Here is a 25,009-nt window from a genome sequence, read left to right on the forward strand (position 1 = left end):
AGGTAAAGTTAGGAAAACTCAAGAATTATGTAATTTACAGGACTATTATTAAGTAAGAGGTTTCATCAGGTGGACCCTTAATTTTAAGCCTTTAAACTGAATAAGCTAGAATGTGTGAGATTATTATAAAATAGCCGTAGAATTTAAAAGGAAGAGAGAGAGAATTGTTTCCTCTCATTGATGTGCAGAATAATGTAGTGACTCTGAGGAACAGTCCAACCTGTAGAATCTTAGGAAACTTTATACCTCCTAGTGAATATTAGTATTGTGGAAGGAGGCAAAATAATGTATTACACTGAACATAAAGGGATACATTTTCACCTTGTAAGCTTGTGCTGCAGCCGTATCAGCACAGGTTCTGAAGTGAGTGTAAGTTTGAATCCCATCTTCAGCATTTACTAGTTGTGTGACTTGTCCAAGATGCTTAATCTCTGCCTCAGTTTCTGCATCTGTAAATAGAAATAATAGTAGTACCTATCTCACAGCTTATTGGTGAAGATGAAATTAATTTTATATGAAACAGATGTATACTTGGCACATAGCGAGTGCTACAGAAGTGTTTTGCAATAATTTTTATGGTATTAGATTTCTTTTTACTTATTGTATATGTCTGGTATCATGTAAGATGCTATCACATATATTTTCTTACTTAATCACACTTAATATTGGGTTAGTGTATTCCTTACTGCATACCTAAACTGCATCTGCCATAATGAATATGCATGTAAATTATATAAAGCAATATTAATATTTGAATTGAACATTTATTTTTTTCACACAGAGACTAAATGTAAAGCTGGAGGAAATATCCAGATTATTCAGGTTGAAATTCACTTTTAAAGAAAGTACAGTTAAAATTCAAATTACCCATATTTTTAAAATAAAAATATTCCTCCACACTAGGTTATTATTTGTATTTACATGAGATTTTAATCAGTCTTTGTCTTAAGGTCCTTGATAATATTTTATATTTATACATTACCTTTCATTTTCATGCAACTCAATTCCACTTTGATTATTAATAAATTTAATATCACTTTTACAAATACAGTGAAACTTCTGACAATTGTATTACTAAAAACTGATTAGAAGACGTATCCATCCTTTTGTTTGGAATTTCTTTTCTTCTGAAGGTTTGCCGGTTCAAAGAGCAGGGTCATCATCCTCATTCTTCCCTTTTCCTTTAATAATTTCCTTGAGAGATTTTGTTCACTTTTATGGCTTCAAATACTACATATGGGCTGATAATTTACAGATACTGTTTTACTAGCTGGATTATTTTTGAGCTCCAGATCAATCTATATAGCTGCCTACCGAAAATCTCTGCTTAACAGACACCTCAATTTCATTCTCCCCAAGGAATTGTCCTCTCCTCCGCCCAGTTACCTAAGCCAGATTCTGGAAGTACTTCTCCACTTCTTCCTCTTCCTCAATCAAGTCTTAAGGAGCCTTATTTCTCAGTATCTTCTGATCACTCTCTCCATTCCTCTTGTTCCTACTATAGTTCATACCACTCTGATATTTGTCTCTTACCCCAAATATTGCAACAATTCCTAGTTATTCTCTCTGCTTCCAGACTGGTCTCCTTCCAATTAGTTTGTACATAGTAGCATAGTGAACACTCAATAAATGGTAGCTAATAAGCCTTATTTATAAATCATATTATAGGTCTTATGTTTATTTTTCTATTGAAAGATAAAGGTTTTGATGGCAGTATTATTTCATGTCTATATTATAGCTAAGTTTTTCATGTATAAAGCTAAAATTGAACTAGTTTTAATCTGTTAAAAGGAATTTACTATTAGCAACTTTATTATTTATAACTTCAATTTAAAAAAATTCTGCCATGTGAGTTATTTTTAACAAAGTGGTATGCTTCTGTTATTTTGCCAGGTATTAATATAGTTAATAAAGATCTTAGTTCCAACATATCATTTATAATCTAGTTATTCCAAGCTATATATTCCAAACATGCCAGTCTTCTTTGTGCTTTTTGCATATGCCGTATTCTTTGCATAAAATGTTCTCCCTCACTGGTCTTGCTAACATTCTCTTCATTCTTCTTTGTTTTTTAATTCTATTTACTTAAACATTTACTTTCTAACATACTTATTTATTTATTTTAGAGGGAGGGAAGAAGGGAGGGAGAGATTTGTTGATCCACTCATTCATTCATGCATTCATTGGTTGCTTCTTGTATGGGTCCTCACTTGAGATCGAACTCACAGCCTTGGCACGTCTGGATGACACTTTAACCAAAGGAGCTGCCCTGCCAGGGCCTTGTTAAAGCCCTGTGTGTATCTTAGAAACTTTCTCTTAATCCTTTCCCCAAGTTCTGGTATATCCTCTTTTATCTGGGTTTCTATAATGCTTTGTTATTCCCTTGCTTTCCGAATATCTCTTTGTTCTGCAGTGATTTATTTCTCTCTCATTACATTTAGCTCCTTGAGGGCAGAAACTGTCCTACTCATTTTTTACACGTGAGACTTCTGATGTAGCGCCTGATACATATAGATAATGAATGCTTTGAAAATGATTTTTGTTGGACTAAATTGTTGTCAATAGATAGATGTCCTTGACTGTGTACTAGTACAATAGTTAGTATATGATCTTTAGGTCTAACATTTGTAACAAAGCAGTCAAGAATACAGTAACGTAAAGAATGCAGTCCTATCTCTATGCAATATCCTATATGAGATATAGAGCGATATGCCAGACAATGTGTTGAGGGTTTTTCATGCTATTTTTAAAAAATTATCATAAACCCTATGCAGATAAGGAAGTACAGGCTTAGAGAGCTTAAGGAGATTGCACAAGATATACAGCTAGGAGTGCTGTTTAAAAGGTGGAATTTTAAGATATGTCTTTTTAATTGCAGAGTTTTTCCTCTTAGTCACAAGTATTATACTGCCACCCATATTGTAGAGAAAGTGAACCTCAAAACACATGATTTTGACTTTTAATTTATATGTTTGGTGATATATCATGTCATTATTATTACATCATCACTTTTACTATGGTATCGTTATATTTAAATTAGAGGCCCAATGCACAAAATTTGAGCAAGGGACTTGGCCCTTGCAGCCCCAGCTGCCTCGGCCCTCGCAGCCCTGGCTTTGTCTGGAAGGTCATTCTGCTGTTTGGCTGTCCGGCTGTCCCGTCTAATTAGCATATTATGCTTTTGTTATATATATATATATACATACATATATATATATATATATATATATATATATATATATATATATGCCTAAAAGCCTAATATGCAAATTGTCCCCTTGGGAGTTTGACCAGGAGACTGAAAGTTTGATCACTTGCTGTGACATCTGCTGACCACCAGGGGGTGGTGTGGAATGAAGGAAGGCCCCGGCTGGCAGCTGGGTAAGGGACGCCCTAGCTGGCAGCCGGAAGGAAGGCCTTGGCCAGCAGCCAGGCCTAGGGACCCTACCTCTGCACGAATTTTGTGCACTGGGCCTCTAGTTATAGCTAAAGGGAAATGCAATAATTGAGTTTAATTTTATTATATCTAAAATGTCCTTTTGACCAAATCCTGTGTCTTATTTTATTTTCCACATTTATAAGATTTATTTTTCTCATTTATAATTTTGGGAAACTATGACTCAAAATTATCAATTTTAATCAGTAATATATTATCTTTAATGACTTTATATATTTGTTCTTTTTGTTATAAAGCTAGGAGACTCCTAAGTTAATGGGACAGAGATGACTTTTAGAAGCATTATGCATAATTTACATAAAAATATACTTTGTCTACTACTTTAGCTAATATGTGATGAAATTAAAGGTAAATAGTGATGCAGTGTTATACGGTTTTGTACATAAAGTCTTTTACCTTAACACGTTTTAGTTTCTCTTTGAGTTAATTGAGTATTTAGTTAGGATTTCATTTGTGGAAAGAACATTCTCCTTTTTCAGATGTTTGGGTATTTAATTGCTTTTATAGAAATTATTCTAATTTATATGTTTTAATACATTCTAGTATATAGTGTGCTCTTAAGTTTTTTCTCTTAAAAAGTTTAGATTTTAGTAAAAAATTAATTAGACTTTTTTAGAATTTTTATTTCACTAACAAACTTTAAACTCTTATTTGTTTTAAGAATGGAATTAATTATTTCTTTTTGTTTTGTCTTTTCTGTCCTTTCTAACTTGCTTTCGTGGATATTCACACCAGGAGGACAAAGTGGTTAGAGTCTTTTTTTCTGTCTAATATTATTTTTTTTCTTATTGTTGTTATTGCTAATTTTAATTTTATAGCTATATTTAATTACTTTTAAGTTGTAGTGCATGATAATCACTATACAATATGATATTTTAAGCATGCTATCTGATTTTACTGAAAAACATTTTATTATGTTACAGATAAAAAATTGATTATTTGATTCTTAAAGAGGCCTGCTTCTTTAGAATTTAGTATTTTTAAGAGATCTTATAGCATTTTTCATTGTGTTAAGAATTCTTTCAATCTTATAATATTTTCCTAAAGTCATCATTGTACTGGTCAGAGTTTTTAAAAGAAGCTTCTAGTATAAAGATCCAGTATTTGTAATAATGAATGAGTCACAATAACATTGAACATGGATTTTTCTGAAGTATCTATATACAGTTGAGTATAAGTATTTAATATATTTTTCTTTTTCTTAATGTGTTATAGAAATTGGTAAAATGTCTATCTTATATCTTCATATTAAGTATTAGACAATTATAATTTTAAAATACCTAGGTTTAGAGGATTCAACTCCAGCCTAGGTTTTAATATTCTGCCCATATTTGTCCTTAGAGGTCTGATTTGGATTTGCTCTAGAGACTGGTGACTTCCTGCAAACACAGATAAAATCTTTCTATTCTGATTCTTAAAAAAAAAAAAAATCAGCTTTTTATTCTTTGCATTTTTATAGGTCTACTTGGTGTGTGTATGTTATAGTATTTTATAACAAACTTGAGATATTGGTTACAGCAATGAGTAGGTGGGCTGCAGACAGTTCTGAGAAAAAAATTGCAGGGTTTATTCTCTTTTTTAAAAAAATTCTGGTTCTTTTTGATGAGTCAAACTAAACTTGAGGTCTGAAAGTTTTATCCAATTCAAATTGGCATAATACCCAAAGAGGACACTGTTCAGCTGAGGTCTTCTGATCAGTGACTCTTTTTTTTTTTTTTTTAAATCAATTGGAGCTTTTTTATTCTCCTCAGTCTTCAGTTACTAGGTTGAGGATAATGTAGGTGGTGGCAGATATTGATGTGATTTTAGAATGAAGTCGCTGAGCACAAGATCTTCAGGGTTGCTTGGTTCGTTTCCTTTGTTTGTTTGATTTTTTTACCTGTAGGAATTCTATCAAAAATTTGAGGCAGTTTTGAAGGTTAATTGCTGTAGACATGTCCCAGACGGTGCATCCTCCTCAATCAAGGACAGTGCAGGGGTCCTCAAACGTTTTAAACAGGGGGCCAGTTCACTGTCCCTCAGACCGTTGGAGGGCTGGACTATAGTTTAAAAAAAAACTATGAACAAATTCCTATGCACCCTGCACATATCTTATTTTGAAGTAAAAAAAACAAAACGGCAAAAACACCCGCATGTGGCCCGCGGGCCGTAGTTTGAGGACGCCTGCCAGCAGTCGCCAACCTTTCGGACCTCATGGACCACCAGTTGGCGACAGCTGCTCTAGAGCACCTACCAACCTTCTACTGGCCAGCCTTACTAGCTGACTCTGAGGTAGTGCCGTTCATGTAATTCAAAGCCTTTTTTTTTTTTTTCAGTCTACTTATATTTATTTCTCTCTTTTTTTCTATATCTACTTCTGTGTCTGTAGTTTTTATAATGATTTCTGACACCTATCCCAGATACTAGGTACTTAATAATAATTCAGCAATGATTTTCATTTACTGACAAGATTTTGTAATGTAACTGTCTATTTTATACCAAGGATCGACTAACATGAAATGATGCTAATTTTATGTGAATTTGGAACGTTGTAAATAAAATTCAGTAGGTCTTTTTATGACACTCTTCATGCAGTACTGTTCAAGAGAACTTTCCATAGTGATGAAAATGTTTTATGTCTTGCCCTAGTTGGTTTGGCTCAGTGGATAGAGCGTCAGCCTGCGGACTGAAGGGTCCCAGGTTTGATTCTGGTCAAGAGCACATGCCCAGGTTTTGGGCTTGATCCCTGGGGAGGTCAGGGGGCGGGGGGAGATATGCAGGAGACAGCAGATCAATGATTCTCTCTCATCATTGATGTTTCTATCCCTTTCCCTTCCTCTCTGAAATAAATAAAAATATATTTAAAAAATGTTTTATATCTTCACTATCTAATACAGTAGGCTCCAGTCACATGTAGCTGTTGAGGCTCCAGTCGCATGAGCTATGTGCTAATGTGGAGAGGTATCGAATTTTTAATTTTATTTAATTTTAATTACTTTAAATTTAAATAGCCCTCTGTGGCTAGTGGCAAATGAAACCCCAAGCCTGGATAACAAACATTCTATCTAAGACTATTCAGCCCCTAAGGCAACACTCTGCACTCATTATTAGCAGAATGATGTGCGTTCTAGCAGTGGAGATGAAAGTTGTACAGAATGCAGGAAAGATACATTTGCCAATGTCATTGCCTTAGATAGCCAGGGAGGATAATGGCCAAGGGACATCTTTCCACAGGGCAGAATCGGGGAATATGAATGACAACAATCAGGGGAGAGCTGAATCTGAGACTGACAGGATAACCAAGGAAATGAAGCCATTGTTCATGTAGGGATTACTGTGTGCCATGGACTGTTGACCACTGTATACCTCTCCTTCCTGTTTCTGAATGAGAGTTTTTGTTGCAGTTCCCTCTTGTTTCTCCATGTTGTGTTTTGGGTGTGTTAGGAACCGATCATTTGTCTTCCAGTGGATAGGCTCACAGTGACCCACACTCAACTGTGATGGAAGGATTTGCTCTACCTCAGGGGTCCCGGATTCAGAGCTAGATTTTATAACTAGATGAGACTTAGGGATTCTCTCCCTTTGGGAAGGGGTGACTGTGTTACATGTAAAATATATGTACAGAATGTTGAGTAGTTGAATGAGGAAACTGTTCTAGATCCTGCTGAATGGCTATCTTAACAGACATTTTCTCCTTCTCTCTTATAATTTCCAATAGAGGGACTTGAAAAATATAAAATTTTTACCTTTCTTTGCAACTGGAAATGGCTTTGTGACACAGTTCTAGCGAATGAGATGGAGGAAATTTATAAGGGCTTCTTGGAAGTTATGATAAAAAAGAATGATGTAGCTGGAACTACCTTTTTTTAAAAAATATTTTTTATTGATATTTAGAGAGAGAGGAAGGGAGGTGGGGGAGAGAGAGAGAAACATCTATGTGAGAGTGAAACATTGATCGCCTGCCTCCTGCATGCACCCCACTGGGGATCGAGCCAGCAACCTGGGCATGTGCCCTGACCGGGAGTTGAACTGGCAACCTTCCAGTGCATGGGACGTTGCTCAGCCAACCGAGCCACACCGTCCAGTGCTGGAACTACCTTTTAATGCAAACGTGTTGTCTTGGGCTTTAGCGGCCATTTTGTGAAGATGAGGGAGAAGCCAGGAGTACTTGAGTCATTAGTCATGACATTGTTGAGCCACTGATCCAACACCATCCAACACCTTTCCCCAATGTGAGAAAAATACCCAACCCAATCCGTTTCTGCCACTAGTGGTCAGATTTTCTGTTACTGATAGTCAAAAGCATTCTTAATGGAAACATTGGTGGATTTGCAGTGTTCGCCAGGGAAACCATACAAACCTCTAGAGTTGTCCTTTACAAATACAGAAGAGGAGTAAAGATGTGCATGTTGATCATTTCCTTGATACTCAGCCGCCTGCTTTTGCCTGTATCTGATGTTTGAAGTATTAGGGTCACTTAACACATCTGCTCATATATTACATATAAATTAACTCCGGTTGCAAACAGTAGATTCATATGGATATGTTGGACTTTTTAGGATGTGTGGAACAAATAAGTAAACTAAACTTACCTGCCAAATTATTTGCCATAGGTTAGAACATGTAGCTGGCTGTTTATCTTTTAGTAAATACTGACTTATTCATGTCTAGTGAGAGCATAATGAAATTATAGTTTTGGGAACAAAATGATGCTCATTTCACTGTCTAGAGACAATATTATCCTATATAATAAAAGCCCAGCAACTGAACGGTGAAACAACCAGAACAACCAGTTGCCCAGTCGCTATGATGCACACTGACGGCCAGGGGGAGACACTCAACGCAGGAGCTGCCCCCTGGTGGTCAGTGCGCTCCCACAGTGGGAGCAACTGCTCGGCTGACCTGGATGAGCAGCGCTCCCACAGTTGGGCTGATCCTTGCAGGCCACGCCTCCCACCAGTGCACAAATCCCGTGCACCAGGCCTCTAGTCTGTATAAAAAGACCACTTTAATGAGGATCTTAAGTTATTCCTTTTTCTCTTTTTACAACAGTTATTAGTTCTCTTATCCAGTATCCCTTGAGACAATAATAAATAAAAATTTCAAAATTAAAAAAAAAAAAATAACGTTACTAATGGTAATGTTGGTGAAGTAAAAAGGAGTGGAAGGATGATAAATGTCCTGCAGTATTTCTCACGTTTCAGACGCATAAAGGCTACAGGTTGGGCTGCAGCTGCAGCGGTGATATTCAGAGCAAGGTGCTCTTTGTTTCCACTGCTGTCTGACGCTTTTTCTGACTTAAGCACCTTATCCAGCTTCCATGTCCCGTGCCTATGTTCCTGCCCATTGCTGTTCTCATGTGGTGTTGCGATTTAGCATATACTTAAAAGAGTTTTTCGTTATAGGATCTTTGGTCGTTCCCTTTCATCTAGGCAGTAGCTGTGTGGAGCTGCATTTTTGTAAATACTGTCTAAACAACAGTAGAGGATTTGCCTTTGCATTTTTATTTAATCACATAATAACCTGTAGATGGCCTTAATAAAATTGTCCTAGAAACTGAATATAACAGCTCTATCAGGGCCAACTCTTAAAATAAAATCACAAGTTTAACTACTTCTACTATTCTGTTTCTTTTATTGTAAGCCTGATTGAATGAAATAGACATTCTTTGATATTAGCTAAATTTTCCCTGCCCTCAACCCAACATGAGCAGGTGAAATAATAATAAAAAAAATAAAGTGAGTTTATTATTTTAATATTTGTAATAACAACATCATAAAACCAAAGTTGAAGTGGGAAGGTGTTAAATTGGTTACTTTGATTTAAGCTTCAACATTATTTAAAAATTTTAAACTTGTGTCTTGCATATCAAATGAGCCTAGATAAAACTGGCTGCATCAGACCAGGTGATTCTTCCTCTCTTAACATCAGTTTTCCAATTTCGGTCCTATCATTTAGTATTATGAGAAATTAGAAATTAAGACGAACCGTTTAGTTAGAGAATGTAACAATCATGTCTTTATTATCTATTCCTCTCTCCTCTGTGCATTCCAAAGGTTTTCTTTATCTGTGTCTCAGGGACTGGTTGTCTCCACTAACAAAATATAATATTTTTTCCTTAAGCCTCCTGGCTCAGAGTCTATTTATTTATATAGCAGACAAGGTCTTTAAGTGCCATAATCATATACCTTAGGATCTGTTCCTTTTTTAATGTGTTTTTTTTTAAAAATTAAATCTTTATTGTTGAAAGTATTACCTATGCCCCCTTTTTCCTCCCGCTGACCCCTTCTGGGAGGGATGTTCTGTTTTATTGGATGGTGGGACTAGATTAAAATGTTCATAGACGATAAAGGTGTGCTCGTGTCTGGAACCTTCCAGGGCTTTATTGCAGCAGACTCCCTGGATCCGGATTATCTAAGAGCCTGTCTGAGTGTCATTAACCTGGTGGCTGACCAGACTGGGTTTCTAAGAATAGCTCTCGGTTAGCTCTAGCCATGGCCAGAGGAACTGACCTGGGCTTGCAGTGACTCCTCAGGGACGGGTGTCTGCTAGGCAGGGCGGGCCCTGGGAGCTGGCTTCTGTGTGGAATTTATTTTTAGGGGTTTATCACGAGAGAATTTGCTGAGCGGTACGTGTGCCCTTTTAGAAAGCCAGCACATTGTGCTGCTTGGGATTGAGGGTATGCTTATTTAGGTGCAGATGGCACCAAGTGAGGCTAATTTTAACTTAATAGCGTCATATTAGAATGCATTGTGATGTGGAAAAATCAGAGACATCAATAATTAAAAGTTAGTGTTCACTAGGAATGCACTGAAAGTTGCCCATATGAATAGTTATCTTGGGTATTTCTTAGTAGTGGAATTGCTGGGTTATATAGTAATTGTATGTTTAAGTTTTTGAGGCACTGTCAAACTTTTCCACAGCGATTGTACCATGTGATATATCGATCATCAGTGTACAAGTGTTACAGGATGTCACATCCTTGCTAACACTTGTTATTTTCCTTAAAAAAAAAAAAAAAAAAGACATCCATTCTAGTGGGTGTGAAGTTCTTTTGGGTTCAGTTGTTGCTACCACTGTCCAGCACAGCTATGGCTGAAATCAGATGTGAGCCAAGGAGATTTGACACTGAGTACCAAAATCATCTGCTGCATGAGGCTTAAGACAGAGTTTATATGAAAAACTTTATGTCCCTTGGTTATAAAAGACTGAGGTTTGAATTCTGGCTACCTTGCTTTTCAGCTGAAGACCTTGTCTATGTGACTTAACCTCTGTCATCAGTTTCCTCCTTTATAAACTGAGAGGAATTTAGTGTAGATTAAAAGAGATAAAATACACAAGAATTAAGAAGCATGCCTGTAACAGGAGGAACTAAAAAATGCTGTTTATTGTTGTTGTTAGTAGCAGTGGCAGCAGCAACATACTTATCACCTCTAAAACACACAAAAATGTGGGTCCCTCCGCCCCCATGAAAGACCTAGTAAGATTCTAAAATCAATTAGGATACATCACAAGTAGAAACTTTATTGAACCAGTTTGGAAACCTCTGAGATACGCTATACTATTTTACTTTCATTTAAATCTTTAAGCAATTTTAGTGTATATAAAACAAACTTAAAATAATTTATTTCAGCATTTTTGAATTTTAAGTAAGTATTTTTATCAGAAAAATATATTTTATAGTAATATTTGAATTTGGAAAGTTCTTAAAAGGTTACTCTTTTAGATATAATTTTATGAAACTTATGGTATCTGGGTTGTAGAAATTTGCTAAGCAAACAGATTCATGTAATGATTATTCATTGTAATATACTTATTGTTAATGGTTACTATATTAATTCACTCATTCCTTGGACACAACTTGGTCTTTTCTAGGCACTTGGAATATAGCAGAGAACTAAAGTAGACATATTCTAATGAAGAGATGCACATAACAAATGAGATAAATAAATAATAGAAGGTGTAAGTGTCCTGGGGAAAATTAAAATACTTAATTTTGAGTGGTGTTAGTTTAAATGGCCTTGAAAAGTGACAGTTGAACTACGACCTGAAAGCTGAGGGAGTTAGCATTGCAGATATTTAGGGTCAAAGCCGTCCAGGTTGAGGCAATAGCGGATACAGAGGTCCTGTGTTAGGAGCAGGCTGCGCCTGTTGGAAGAAGAGCAAGGAAGTCAGTGTGGCTGGAGCAGAGTAAGTGGGTCACGAGGGTGAGAAACAGGGTAGCGTAAGATTGCAGAGGACCTTCGGGGTCATTGTAAGGACCTTGGCTTTTATTCTGAGCAAAATGGGGAGCATTCAAGGTTCTGACCAAAAAAGTGACATGATGCGGCTTACATTTTAAGACACTTCAAAAGGTCTGTTGTCACTGCTTTGTTGCGACAGATTAATGAGAATGAGAGAGGATGGAGCCTGGGAGACCACCTACCAGGTTGTTGCAGTAAGTTAGGCAGGTGATGATGGTGACTTAGGCCAGGGTAGTTTGTGGTGGAGGTGGTGAGATGTCATCTCGGTGAATATATTTTTTAAAGTAGAACCAAAAAAAAAAAAAAAAGTTCTGGTGGAATGAATATATGTGGGATTATCGGAGAAAAAGATTATTCCATGATGTTTGGCCCGAGGCAACCTGGGAAGTTGGAGAGCTGCCCTTAACTGCTTACGAGTAAGGCTGGATGCGCAGTTTTAAGGTGAAGGACTGGAGTTCAGTTTTGGTCATGTTTAGCTTGAGATGAATAAAATACAAATTCTCTGAAGCTTTGATAAATGCGGTGCTTTTAATTTTATGATGTGATAGCGTGATAGTTTACTCTTGTAGAATAGTGAGTCTCCCTTGGGTGGGCCAAGTTGGACTTGTTCTACATTGAACCTGCTTTAAAGTAGGTCAGACTACTGTATATGGTTAGTGGTGTTATTGCCTTTTAGTAGTTACAGGAGCAAGAAGAACAATTTGCAAAAGGAAGTCCATGGCTTCTGAAAATTTACTTGCAAGAAACCATGGAAGATTCCAAATAGTCTTGTCCATTAACCTTAACGTTTTAAATAATTACTAACGAGAATCAGAGAAACAGGTAAATGAAACTCTATACTTAGAACCCTTTCTCTGAAAAAATACCCCTTCCTTAAAATTCCTCTTTCCTAGGAGTGTTCTAGTGATTTCCATAGCTCCATATTTTTGGTAGTATTTCCTCTGTGTTGCTTCTAGTTTTACACTTCCAATTCTCTTCAATTTGGATAAAGCATTATCTTCTTTACCACCTGTTTACTGTCATGTAATTATGTTCTGGCTTTTGTTTTTTTATAAGATGTCCTCTTTAGGAATAGAGAGTTAGGGAAAGGAGGGAGATAAGGGGGATAGAGAGAGAGAGGGAGAGAGAGTGAAACATCGACTTAAGAGAGACACATCAATTGGTTGCCTCCCACACATGCCCCAGCAGGGGCCAGGATGAACCTGCAACCGAGGTACATGCCCGTGGGTAGAATTGAACCCCTGACCCTTTGGTCGGGCCGAAGCTCTAACTGATGAGCCAAACCGACCTGGTGAATATGCTTTTCATTTTAAATGAAATCTTCTAGGTGAATATGCTTTCTATTTTAAGAAAAATTGAACTTGCTTAATTTTACTTTCAATTTATTTAAATTATTTTGTAGTTCTGTAATTTATACATCATAAACTTTAAGTTCTTTTAAATGATGAAAAAGAAAACTGTTAAGTGATAGTATGTATATATTGAATCTTTAATCAATTAATATGCAATGGAAATTAATTATTCTAATTAATATCATCACATTTTGTAATGTGAATAATGATACTCTTTCAACTCATTTTAAGATTTTATTAAACTTATAGTTTTAACTGAAATTTAATTTATTTTTAGGGAAAAAAGTGGATTAACAAAGTGGTACAAAATACAAAGCCTTTGGGCCCAGTTTGACCAAAGTACTAGAGCACACACTAGTGGGCAAATGTGGTAACTGCAGAAATGTTCACATTCCTTAATCTTGCTGGATAGACCTACTGCCTTAAAAGTTGTCTTTTCTTTAAAAATCACTTAGAGACACTTAAACTTAAAATGCAATTGTGAATTAAAATAAGATTTTAAAAGCCAAATATTTATTATGAATTCCTTATACTGATAATAACCCTATACAGTTAAATTCTTTTCCATGATGGATTTACTTTGGCAGCCACTTTAGTTTTTTTTGATAAAATTTAATTGAGAACAGGAAGTTTATAAAATATCACATGCTTTGATGAAAAGGAAAATAAAACCAGCACTACAAAATATGTACAGATAACTGGTTACCTTTGATATGATTGCCTGGCTACTGTACACACACCTCTTCATAAACCTGCCCCCCCCTCCCTTGCATGCTATATTGTATTTTAAAAATTATATTTGTATGAAAATTCACTCATTACTTCTCAGTTAACTAATATGTTTATCTTAAATATACATTAACTTTCAGTATAATTATGAGTATCAGCAAATATTTTACTAGTCTAATTAACCTTCATTGGTCACTAGTCTAGCATTCCTAGTTATATATTCTAATCTCCTCCCCCTTTTTCTTTTCCCTCTTGTTCATTTGGAAATATTTAAAATATATCAAGACATTTAGAGGATAACACCAACCAGTTATACAAGTCTTAAAACTTTTCCATATTTTTTAGAGATACAGCAATTACCTTTAATACTTATCATTCCACACTTTTTTATTTGTGCAGTTTAACTTCACACACATATGCTGCTAAACCATATATAGTATTATTTTGTAAGAACTTTTGACTTTATATTATAGAATACACTGTATTTATTTTTCTGAAACTTCTTTATATTTTGAGAATTATCTCAAAATTAAGATTTAGCTAAATATCTTTTATTCATTACTGCTGGATATAATTCTTCTGCATGAATATGCTATAGTTCCTTCATTTTCATGTTGATTTAAGTTATCTAAATTGGTTTTCTAAGGGACGTGGTACTCAGTAAATATACCTGTTCATTCTTCTTGTGCCTACGTGAGAATTTCTCTAAGGTTTCTGGGTCAGAGGATATTTAGGTAGCCATTTCTAGTTTCACTGGATATTGGGGAATGGCTCTCCAAACTGGTTGAAAATAATTTACAATCCTGAGAGGAATATTTGTATTGGTTCCTTTACTTCCTCTCTAATGCTTGGTATTGTCAGACTTAAAATGTTGCCAAACAGATGGGTGTGAAGAGTAACTCACTGTTTTAAATTTGCATTTTCTTGACTGATGACGTTAAGCACCTTTTTATTTGTTTGTTGTCCATTTGGGTTTCTCAGTGGAATTGTATAGTCATTCTTTGACCTATTACTCTACTGTGATGCTTGTTTTTTCTTATCGAAATATGCTAGTCCTGCATATATTCTGAATGCATATTCTTTGTTAATTGTAAACATTCCAATAAAATCTCTCCCAGACTGTTTTCTCTTTTTCATTTTATTTATTCTCTCTTACTATTGTACTGTTCAAATGTTTAAACATCTTGATACAGTAGAATTTATCTTTTTATGTACTTTGTGCTTTTTATATTCGAGTTAAGAAATCTTTTGTTTTTCTGACTTCAGAAAATTTGCCTGACATTTGTTCTAAAAGATTCATAGTTTTGACTTTCATGTTTTAGTGTTTAATACATTTGGTATGGATTTTTTATGTGGTGTGAGGTGTGAATCTCCCTCCCCTTTCCCCACCCAGCATGGAAAACCATTTGTCTCAGTTATATTAATTCAACAGTGCATTTTTCTCCACTGATTTGTAATGTTAACACTGACATATGCAAGAGTCTGTATCTAGAACCTTTCTTAATGCTCCATGTTCCATTTACCATCTCCCTGCTAATACCACAATATCTTAATTTCTGCCACTTTATAGTAAGTAGAGCAAGTCCACCTCAAATTGTTATCTCTCTTCAGAATTTAATCTAGAGTTCTTTTTCTTATCTTGGCTCTTTCCTATTCATTTTAGAATTAGCTTGATAAATTCCTTGAAAAAAAGTATTCAGATTTTTGATTAAAATCGTATTGAACTTTATAGATTTAATTTGGGCAGACTGATGTTCTTGTGGTATTTTGTCTTCTCATCCCAAGAGAGTATATCTTTCCACTTATGTTAGTCTTCTTTTAGACGCTTGTATATTATGCTTCTTGGTAACAGATATTTAAATTTTTTAATTACATACTTGTAGTTGGTTATTAGTGGTGTACAGAAATGCTGTTTATTTCAGCCTATTGATTTATTTACTTTTAAAATTAAAAAAATTGATTTCAGAGAGAGGAAGGCAGGGAGATGGAGAGGGAGAGGGAGAGGGAGAGAGAGGAAGGGAGAGGGAGAGGGAGAGGGAGAGAGGGAAACATCAATGAGAGATAAACATCTATTGGCTGCCTCTTGCATGTCCCCTATTGGGGACTGAGCCTGCAATCTGGGCATGTGTCCCTGACCAGGAATTGAATCTGCGACCTCCTGGTGCTTGGGACTGAGCTCAACCAACTGAGCCACACTGGCCGGGCTAGTCTGTTTATTTTTGATCTACGAAAATAACTTTTAATATTTGTAGATTTTTATTTTTGGATTTTCTATCATTATCAAGTGGTATTAAGATAAGGATGGACAGTTTTACCTTTTTTCTTGTCTCACGTGGGATATTTACTAAGCCAGTGTCTCCAGGACAATGTTGAATAGAAGTGGTGATACAGGGGATTCTTAATTCACTCCTGACTTTATTTTATTTTTCTTTGTTCCTGACTTTAAACAACAGGCTCTTCCCTTTTATTCTTAAGTATAAAATAGGATATAGAATTTTTGTAGGTACCCTTTATCAGGCCTAAGCCTTACTTTTCTGTTTCTTGTTTGCTAGATTTCATTTTCACATGAATGAATCTTGCATTTTATGAATGCTTGAATACTTTTTCTGTACTATTGATATGATCACATTTTCTATTTTAATCTATTAATGTGGTGAATTACATTAATATGTTTTCCAATATTAAACTATTTTTGCATTTGTTGCAATCTTCCCTTTGTCATGATAGGTTTTTTCTTTTGTTCATTTCTTTCTCATATACGGTGTCCCCCAAAAATGTATACACACTTCAGTAGCTGATAGCTCAATTGATGTTTCTTTCCTTTCAGATTTAACCCATTGGAATGAATCATGATTCAAAGTGTGTATATTTTTTGGGGGGGACACTGTATATTTGAAATGTAGGATTTAATTTGTTAAGATTTTAAGATCTATGCATCCATTTCTATATGTGCTGTTGGCTTATAATTCTACTTTTATATTGTCTATGGGAGGCTGAAAATGGCCCCTCAAAAAATATCTATGTCCTAATCCCTGAACCTGTGAGTAATCTTATATGGAGGGAGGGGAAAAAGCATTCTTGCAGATGTAATTTATTAAGGATCTTAAGATGGGGAGATTATCTGGGGGGGGGGGGGCCCTAACTGTAATTATTTGTATCCTTGTAAGAGGGTGACAGAGGGAGATTTTACACACACACACACACACACACACACACACACACACACGCACGCACTCACGCACACACGCATGCACAGGAGAAGGTGATATGAAGATGTAACATGGAGAAATTTGAAGATGCTTTTTTTGAAGTTTGGATTGATGCTGCCACAAGCCAGGGAACAGAGGTAGCCACCAGAAGCTGATGGCTGGAAGAGGCAAGCAACTGATTTTCCCTAGAACCTCCTGAGGGAGTGTGGCCCTGTGGACACCTTGATTTTGGCTCAGGGATACTGAATTCACATTGGGACTTCTGGTCTCCGTAGCTGTTAGAGAATACATTTCTGTTGTTTTAAACCATCAGTTTGTGGTAATTTTGTTACTTCAGCCATAGGAAATGAATTCACTGCCTTTTTCTGATTTTGCCATTAAGATCTTTCCAGTCTTATAAATTGGGTTGGGGAACTTTCCTCCCCCGCCTCTAGGTTACACCCCGCCCGCAGATTAGTTGAATACGTTTGAAATTATTTGTTCTTTCAGTGTTTGGTAGAAGTCAAATGTGAAACTATCTAGACTCTCTCTCCCCCTCCCCTTCCCCCCCCACCTTTTTTTTTTTTATGGGAAGTTTTTAAAAAATTTTTGCTGTAGTTTTTTTTCTCTTCTCTCTCTCCCCCTTCCTTTACCTCTGAGCGTGTATCCTTTTCTTATTAACTTTTTTGTGATTGCCTTCATGCAGTGTCTGGGTTGTCCAATCCAGGACCAAGGTCTTCAGTAGTGAGCTGGGATCTTGCCTCCATCTTGATATTGAGTGATATTGCAAATTAATATATTAGTGACATTTTTTACAACACTCATCATAAGATGTATTTGGTGGTTAATTTAATTGGGTAAATAAAGAGTTCCACTAATAAAACTCCTGCTATTTTATTCCCACATAAGTTAAATTTTGTTCCGTTGACACATAATTTACCTCTGATAGGCATTCATTATTTCATAGCCAGTTAGTGAAAAGTCATCTCATAGCATGTGTATGTGCTTGTGTTTGTGAGACATAGTTCAGTATCGTTGATTTATAAGTTAAGTTGCTGTGTGTATAAGGGCTTCAAGTGAAAGTGTCAGTCCCTTGTACTGCTTGGGGTAGATTTAGGCTTCCTGAGCTTTAAAGATGAACAAACTATTAATCCAAGAGTGGGAGGAGATAGGAAAGAAGAAAATAAAGGTAATTGGTGATATGAGAAAAAGAGCACCCAATATGGATAGCCCAGAGCATATGGGAAGAGTAAGTATTAATACGTAGAGAGCCTTTAATACGAACCATATATCATGCCTTATACTAATTTATTTTACACTAGAGGCCCGGTGCACGAAATTCGTGCACAGGGGGAGGGGGGTGTCCCTCAACCCGGCCTGCACCCTCTCCAATCTGGGACCCCTTGAGGGATGTCCGACTGCCAGTTTAGGTCCAATCCCTAAACCAGCAGTTGGACATCCTTCTCACAATCTGGGACGGCCAGCACCTAACCGCTCACCTGCCTGCCTGCCCGTCTGCCTCTAACCGCTTCTGCATGCCAGCCAGATCGCCCCCTAACCGCTCCCCTGCTGGCCTAATCACCCCCAACTGCCCTCCCCTACAGGCTTGGTCACCCCCAACTGCCGTCCCCTGCCGGCATGGTTGCCCCTAACTGCCCTCCCCTGCAGGCCTATTTGCCCCTAACTGCCCTCCCCTGCTGGCCTGCTTGCCCCCAACTGCCCTCCCCTACTGGCCATCTTGTGGCGGCCATCTTGTGATAACGTTGCGACAGCCATCTTGTGACAATGCCCTTGCGCGACACCACCTAGGCTTTTATTATACAGGATTACTATCCGTTGGGTGTTAACAGATGAGGAAAACAAAGCTCATAGCATCTCCAGGTCTTATTCTCATTTTGACTACACAGGAATAGATTTACCTAGTTCACATTGAGGTAAATTGGCAAAGCCGATCATGACCTCCATTGGCCTATTTAGCTACTCTGAGGAACACACTTGTAACTCATTTTACACTGAGCTGGGAATCTCTGCCCTAACCAGTGGTTCTCTAACTTCATCAAGCATCAGAATTACCTGTAGGATTTGGCAAGCCCCCTCCCAAACCTACAACAAACAAACAAATAAGGAAACAAAAACCAAAACATATTTCTGGGTCCCACCCAAAATTTCTGATTCAGTAGATTTGCACATCTCATGAGTTCCCAGGTGATACTGATGCTGCTGTTCCAGGGATATTCTTTGAGAATCTGCTCTAGAAGAGGTGAAGTTACCTGCTTACCTTGTGATAAATAATAAAACAGCAATAGGTTGTTTCTGCAGATGATCATGATTGGCTAATTTTCTGCCTCCCAAACTTTCATCATTTCTTTTTCATTGTCAATTACCAGGCAGGAAAGGTTGTTATTCTTGAATATTGAGTGTTACTTATTCTAGATAAATTCATATCACGGAATCATGTAGCATGGATTATCACTGTATCATGAATAGTAATTGTTTAAAATAAACAGAAAAGTTGAAATCCAAACCTAATTTATTTGAACATTATTTTGTGGCTCTATATTTAATGTACCTTTCACTTTTAAAAAAGATCTGCAGTACCTAAATTTGTCACAAGATGGCATTGAAAGGCTGAAGATTTTGGTTGAAATTTGTGTTTTGAAACCATTAATGGGTTAGATATATTTTTATTTCATGTGTATTAAAACCAAAAGAAATCTGAACTATGAGGTATTTTTAAAAAAATTGAGCAATATTTTAGTATTATCCTGTAAAACACTTTCTTATTTAGTTACAAAAAATAAAATAGTCAAATACATTGACATTATTGATGACTAATTCTTTCAAGTATCTAAGAAACATAAATCTTAATGTAATAGCATCAAACATTTAATTATGTACCCACCAGAAGGACTTCACATAAATTCAAGTTAGTAATTATAGAAGGTCTTACTGTGCTATGATTTATAGGTCTTATTATGCATAAGATGATATTAATCTTGCCTGCAATGAGCTTTAAGTTTTAGTATGGGAAAAAAAGAAATGTATATACAATTCAAGAGAGAACAAAATAATAAAAGTGATTAAATACAATGTTGTGTAATATGGAATTACACAAACAATATGAACTGGAATAATGGGCAATTAAACAAAAAATTTAAATGGTATTTTACAAAAATATCCTTGTATCAGTTGAAAATACTATGTTGAATTTTTCTTTTAATGATTATATTATCATAATTTATTTAAATCATAAGGAAATGTTTAGCAATATGGAGAGTTGTGTAAGATTAAGTATTTGACATAAATAAAGCATCAGAGTCACTCACTTGAAATATGAACTCACCTTTTATTTTATGAACATGTGATTTTATTTTTTTCTGATTAATTGAAAATTATTTTTCAGAGGAGGGTGAAGATTTTCTGGTCGCACAGATGTTATTTATGATATTCCTGGGTTCCTGGAATCTGAAAAACATATCTATATCAAAAAATCAAGTGTAGAATGGTGGTTATTAGGGTATTGGGTTTGGGAGAAAAGGAGATATGCTGTAAAACAGTATAGATTTTGAGTGTTACAAACTGAACAAGTTTTGGAAATCTGTTTCATAACAGTGTGAATGTGTTTAACACTGTTGAACTGTGCACCTAAAAAGTGCCCGACTAGAAACTATGAACAATTAATAGGTTTTTATTGAAGATCAACAATGTTCCTAGCTTTATTTAGCTACTAGAGGCCCAGTGCACGAATTCGTGCATGGGTGGGGTCTGGTTGGCCTGCCCTAGTCAGGGCTGATCAGAGCCTGGCCAGCCAGGGGGAGGGGCCAAGGGAGGTTGGCCAGCTGGCCCCACCCCCAGTCGGGCCAGTTAGCTGGCCACAGTGTACTTCATAGTGACTGGTCATTCTGGTCATTCCAGTCACTTGGCTTTTATATATATAGATAGATTAGGAGCTACTTAAAAGAAATAAAACCTCCTTAGGAAGCCTATAATATAATTGGTGATAGAAGATTAACTTAATATACTAATATAGTAATCTACTGAAAGTCCAACATATATTAGGCATTGTGTTAGACATTTATTTTTTATTTTCTTAACTTTATTGTGATGACATTGGTTAATAAAATTATATAGGTTTCAAGTGTACATTCTATGATACATCATCTGTACATTTTATATAAATTATTTTTAATCTTCAATCCTCAAAACCACACAGGAAAGTTAGTATTATCATCCTTAGATCCATATTTTATCAGTTAAGAAACAACTTTTATCGATATGAATATTTAGTTGATATGAATACCTTGTTGAAGTTTGCAAAGTTTCTAATATTTGAGTTTGTATTTAAACCCAAATCTGTGGAGCCTCAAAATCCATTTTCTATATACTGCACTGTGCTCCTAATTTAAATAAAAAATAAAGACTACAATAAACAACTATTAATTTGTTTGGTGTTTCTGCTGCCAGTAACCATTATCTATTATATATAATATAATTATTCTGGCAAACTTTAAAGAAAGGACGTGTGATTTAACTAATGGCAGCTATTAATCTGGATTACATTTTAACTTCAGGAAGAATCACCATAGACTTTTTTTGTTGAATTGTCTTTTTGTTTGTTTATAACTTTTGGAAACACTAATTTCTTTTCCCTCTGTATTCATGTGCAGGTTATGTGGGTATGCAATTTGTGCCGAAAACAACAAGAAATCCTCACTAAGTCAGGAGCCTGGTTCTATAATAGTGGACCTAATACCCCACAGCAACCTGATCAAAAGGCTCTCCGAGGACTGCGGAATGAGGAGGCGCCTCAGGAGAAGAAGGCAAAACTGCACGAGCAGGCCCAGTTCCAAGGACCCTCAGGTGACTTATCTGTACCTGCCGTGGAGAAAAGTCGATCTCATGGGCTCACAAGACAGGATTCTATTAAAAATGGGTCAGGAGTGAAGCACCAAATTGCCAGTGACATAGCGTCAGACAGGTAAACATTTTGCTTCATCTTTAGGTAAACATCATTATTTTTGATCTTTATTTCAAACAGAAATAAAAATACATGAAATGTTTAGGCAACCAGTTGTCGAAATGTAATGTCAATGTGTCCATATGTTTTGTATAAATGATGAAAGTGATGTTTAGGACTTCAGCCATGACAGGTTTGAACAATGTGAGGTTTGATGAGGGAGTGTTAGGTTATCAGTTTTTCCAGAAAAAGAAGTGAAATAAAACAGGGAACTTAGATAGGAGGTTATTGTCAGAGGGGAGAAACTGGGATAAGAGCAATGAGAATGAAGAAGAGGCTGGATCGATAGGACCGGCTGGAAGTGGGGAAGAGAATGGGGAAGGTTAACATTACTTCTAAAGGCTCTACCCTGGGCTGAAGGATGAGGTGGTTTTCCAAGCAGGTAAATACAGATAAAAGGGTTTTATGAATTTGATGTATCCATGGCCTAACTCTGTTATTACTATTTTGGCTCAATTTTATGGCCTTTTCCTTGACAAAAGTGTTAGACTTTTAAAAATAGTGTTTATGGTTCTTATATTTCCTACCTTTGGAAGGAGAAGAATGAAAAGATTTGCAAGGGAAGATTATTTTTATAGTCCATATTTCTATTTCGAATTAAAAATTTAAAGGAAAATCCGGTTTATACCGTATGTATTTTTCAGAAACGGCAGGTACGTTTCTGGGTGAACAAATAGGAAGTCATGCATTTGTGGAAAAACAAATCTGAATTGTACTTCTAGGGTGGTGGGTTCTGAACAGTGTTAAAACAGAAAAGATAAGTGGGAGTCCCTTTGGATGGTGCCTCAAGCCGTCACACAGATGTGTTGCTAATGTCTTGGAAGAATAACAAAATGATGATGCACCAGTTTTTGTTTTTTTTTTTTTTTTTTTTTGCAAAAGTAAAACAGACAATGTAATTCTATCTTCGGAAAAGGCCATGGTGATTTCATGGCTGGAGTACTATGAACACATCTCAGTGCAGAATCTCAGGAACCTAAGAATTTCAAGGTAGGAAGATCATCTGAGATTGAGAACTTAAGCACACAAAGGTTTGAGGGCAGATAGTTTATTTGGGGGGTAATGTCAGAAACCACCTGTAGGGGAGTGGAAAATAATCCAATGAAGAGAAAGAACACAATACTGGGTGCATTTGAGAGCAGATTACCACTTTTGGCGATTGTGCCTCAGTCTTACTGGGACTTCTAGGAGACAGGGTATCACGACCCCAGAGTTATTCCACATGATGGGCCAGGAGGCTGGGTTATTTATCTACAATTCTCTATTGTTATTGGCCTAGGTCTGTTCCTGGGGAGGGAGGCAGGGCTTGTTAACTCTCTGGCCAAGCATGTTTCTGTTGCCAGAGAAAGCATTCAAGCGAGTATTACAAATATAATAACAGGTTTATCTGTAGTGAATGGTGAATGATGAAGCAGTGTTGGTTGGGACAGTAGCAGTATCTGTAAAGTGGCAGCCATAATGGCCAAGGTATATGAGCTTAGATGAAGAAAATGATGTTAACCAATGGAGGTAGGATTTTAAATGAATGACTTAATAAAATAGATAACATTGGCTCATTCTTCAAAATAGATAGCTACACTAGATCGTCTCCTTTGGAGGTTAAAAAAGGTAGGTTTAGGAAGAATAAAAGGAAATACTAAAATACTGGGTCACATAATATTTTTTAAAGCTTTAGAATGCGTATCATTAGGAAATTGTGGATGTTAAAAATAAGTCAAACAAATTTTTGAGTAATTAATTCATCATTGTAGGACACTAGAAATATATCACCAATCTTTGAAGAATGTGGTATTAAGAACAAACATATATCCTCCAATATTATCTGTTAATGCTTGTTTCTTTGACACAGTACTAGCCTGAATAAACAGTACAATTCGACCCATTGTGGGGAAGCAAGATGTAGTTACTTTTTTTTCTTTTTGTCTACTGCCCCTGGCTGCCATTACTAATAGAAGCATACTTTAATGACTCAATGTATTCTATAATTATGTCCTTCCTTTCTTTTTCTAAATATATTTTTATTGATTTCAGAGAGGAAGGGAGAGAGGGTTAGAAACATCAATGATGAGAGAGAATCATTGATTGGCTGCCTCCTGCATGCCCCACACTGGGGATGAAGCCTGCAACCTGGGCATGTGCCCTGACGGGGAATCCAACCGTGACCTCCTGGTTCATAGGTCGATGCTCAACCACTGAGCCACACCAGCTGGGCCATGTTTTTTTCTTTCTGAAGCTCACATAAACCAAACCAATAGCTCCGCTTGTTTATAAGAAATACTTCTAGTCAGGGAAGAAGTTAGAGTTTATTATCGAATTTGGAAGTTATGCCTAGAAAATGGAATTGGTTATAATTTATATAAACTTTTGGAAGATAGTTTTTCTTTCAGAATAATTCAGTCCCCTTACTATAAACAAAAAGAGCATTTGTTTTATTATTTTTTAAATGCAGATTCTATAGTAGTTTATTAGGCATAAACCCTTTGAATTCTTTCCCCTGGAGCAGGGGGGGTCTACAAACTATGTTCCTGGGGCTCTACCTGGCTTGCCCCCTGTGTTTCTGTAAATAAAGTTTTATTGGAACACAGCCACAACTATTTATTTACTTATTGTCTATGGCTACATAGACTCAGCTACAACTCCAGAGTTGAGTATTAGTTATACGAGGCCATATAGCTCTCATAACCTAAAATATTTACTCTCTGACTCTTTCCAGAAAAGGTTGCCACCTCCTGCCTTAGAGAGTAAGTAGTTATTTATTTTATTTATTATTATTTTAAAATAAGTTTTTTATTGATTTTAGAAGGAGAGGAAGGGAGAGGGAGAGAGAGATAGAAACATCAATGATGAGAGAGAATCATTCCTTGGCTACCTCCTACATGCCCCACACTGGCAATCGATCCTGCAACCCGGGCATGTGCCCTGGCCTGGAATCTAACTAGCGACCTGCTGGTGCATGAGTCTATGCTCAATCAGCTGAGCCACACTGGCTGGGCAGTAGTTACTTTAACGCTGTTGAAACTTCTCCTTTCTTTACTCAGTTTTTT

At 36.3% G+C, this 25,009-nt stretch overlaps 1 protein-coding gene across 23 annotated transcripts in view; it reads left to right on the top strand.

The window, feature by feature from the left end:
* RIMS2 (regulating synaptic membrane exocytosis 2) overlaps window positions 1-25,009 on the top strand; it is a 357,229-nt gene that overhangs the window by 61,569 nt on the left and 270,651 nt on the right. For 11 of the 23 annotated variants that reach the window (XM_054708317.1, XM_028155990.2, XM_054708319.1 and 8 more), the window contains 2 exons: window positions 4,193-4,204; window positions 21,616-21,926. In XM_054708317.1, coding sequence (XP_054564292.1) covers window positions 4,193-4,204; window positions 21,616-21,926 — 323 coding nt within the window. Of the gene's footprint in view, window positions 1-4,192; window positions 4,205-21,615; window positions 21,927-23,310; window positions 23,326-25,009 lie in introns of all 23 variants that reach the window. The other 12 variants (XM_028155986.2, XM_028155984.2, XM_008148472.3 and 9 more) reach the window with 2 other exon arrangements.

Source organism: Eptesicus fuscus, chromosome 19 (assembly GCF_027574615.1).
Source record: "Eptesicus fuscus isolate TK198812 chromosome 19, DD_ASM_mEF_20220401, whole genome shotgun sequence".
Classification (NCBI taxonomy): Eukaryota; Metazoa; Chordata; class Mammalia; order Chiroptera; family Vespertilionidae; genus Eptesicus; species Eptesicus fuscus.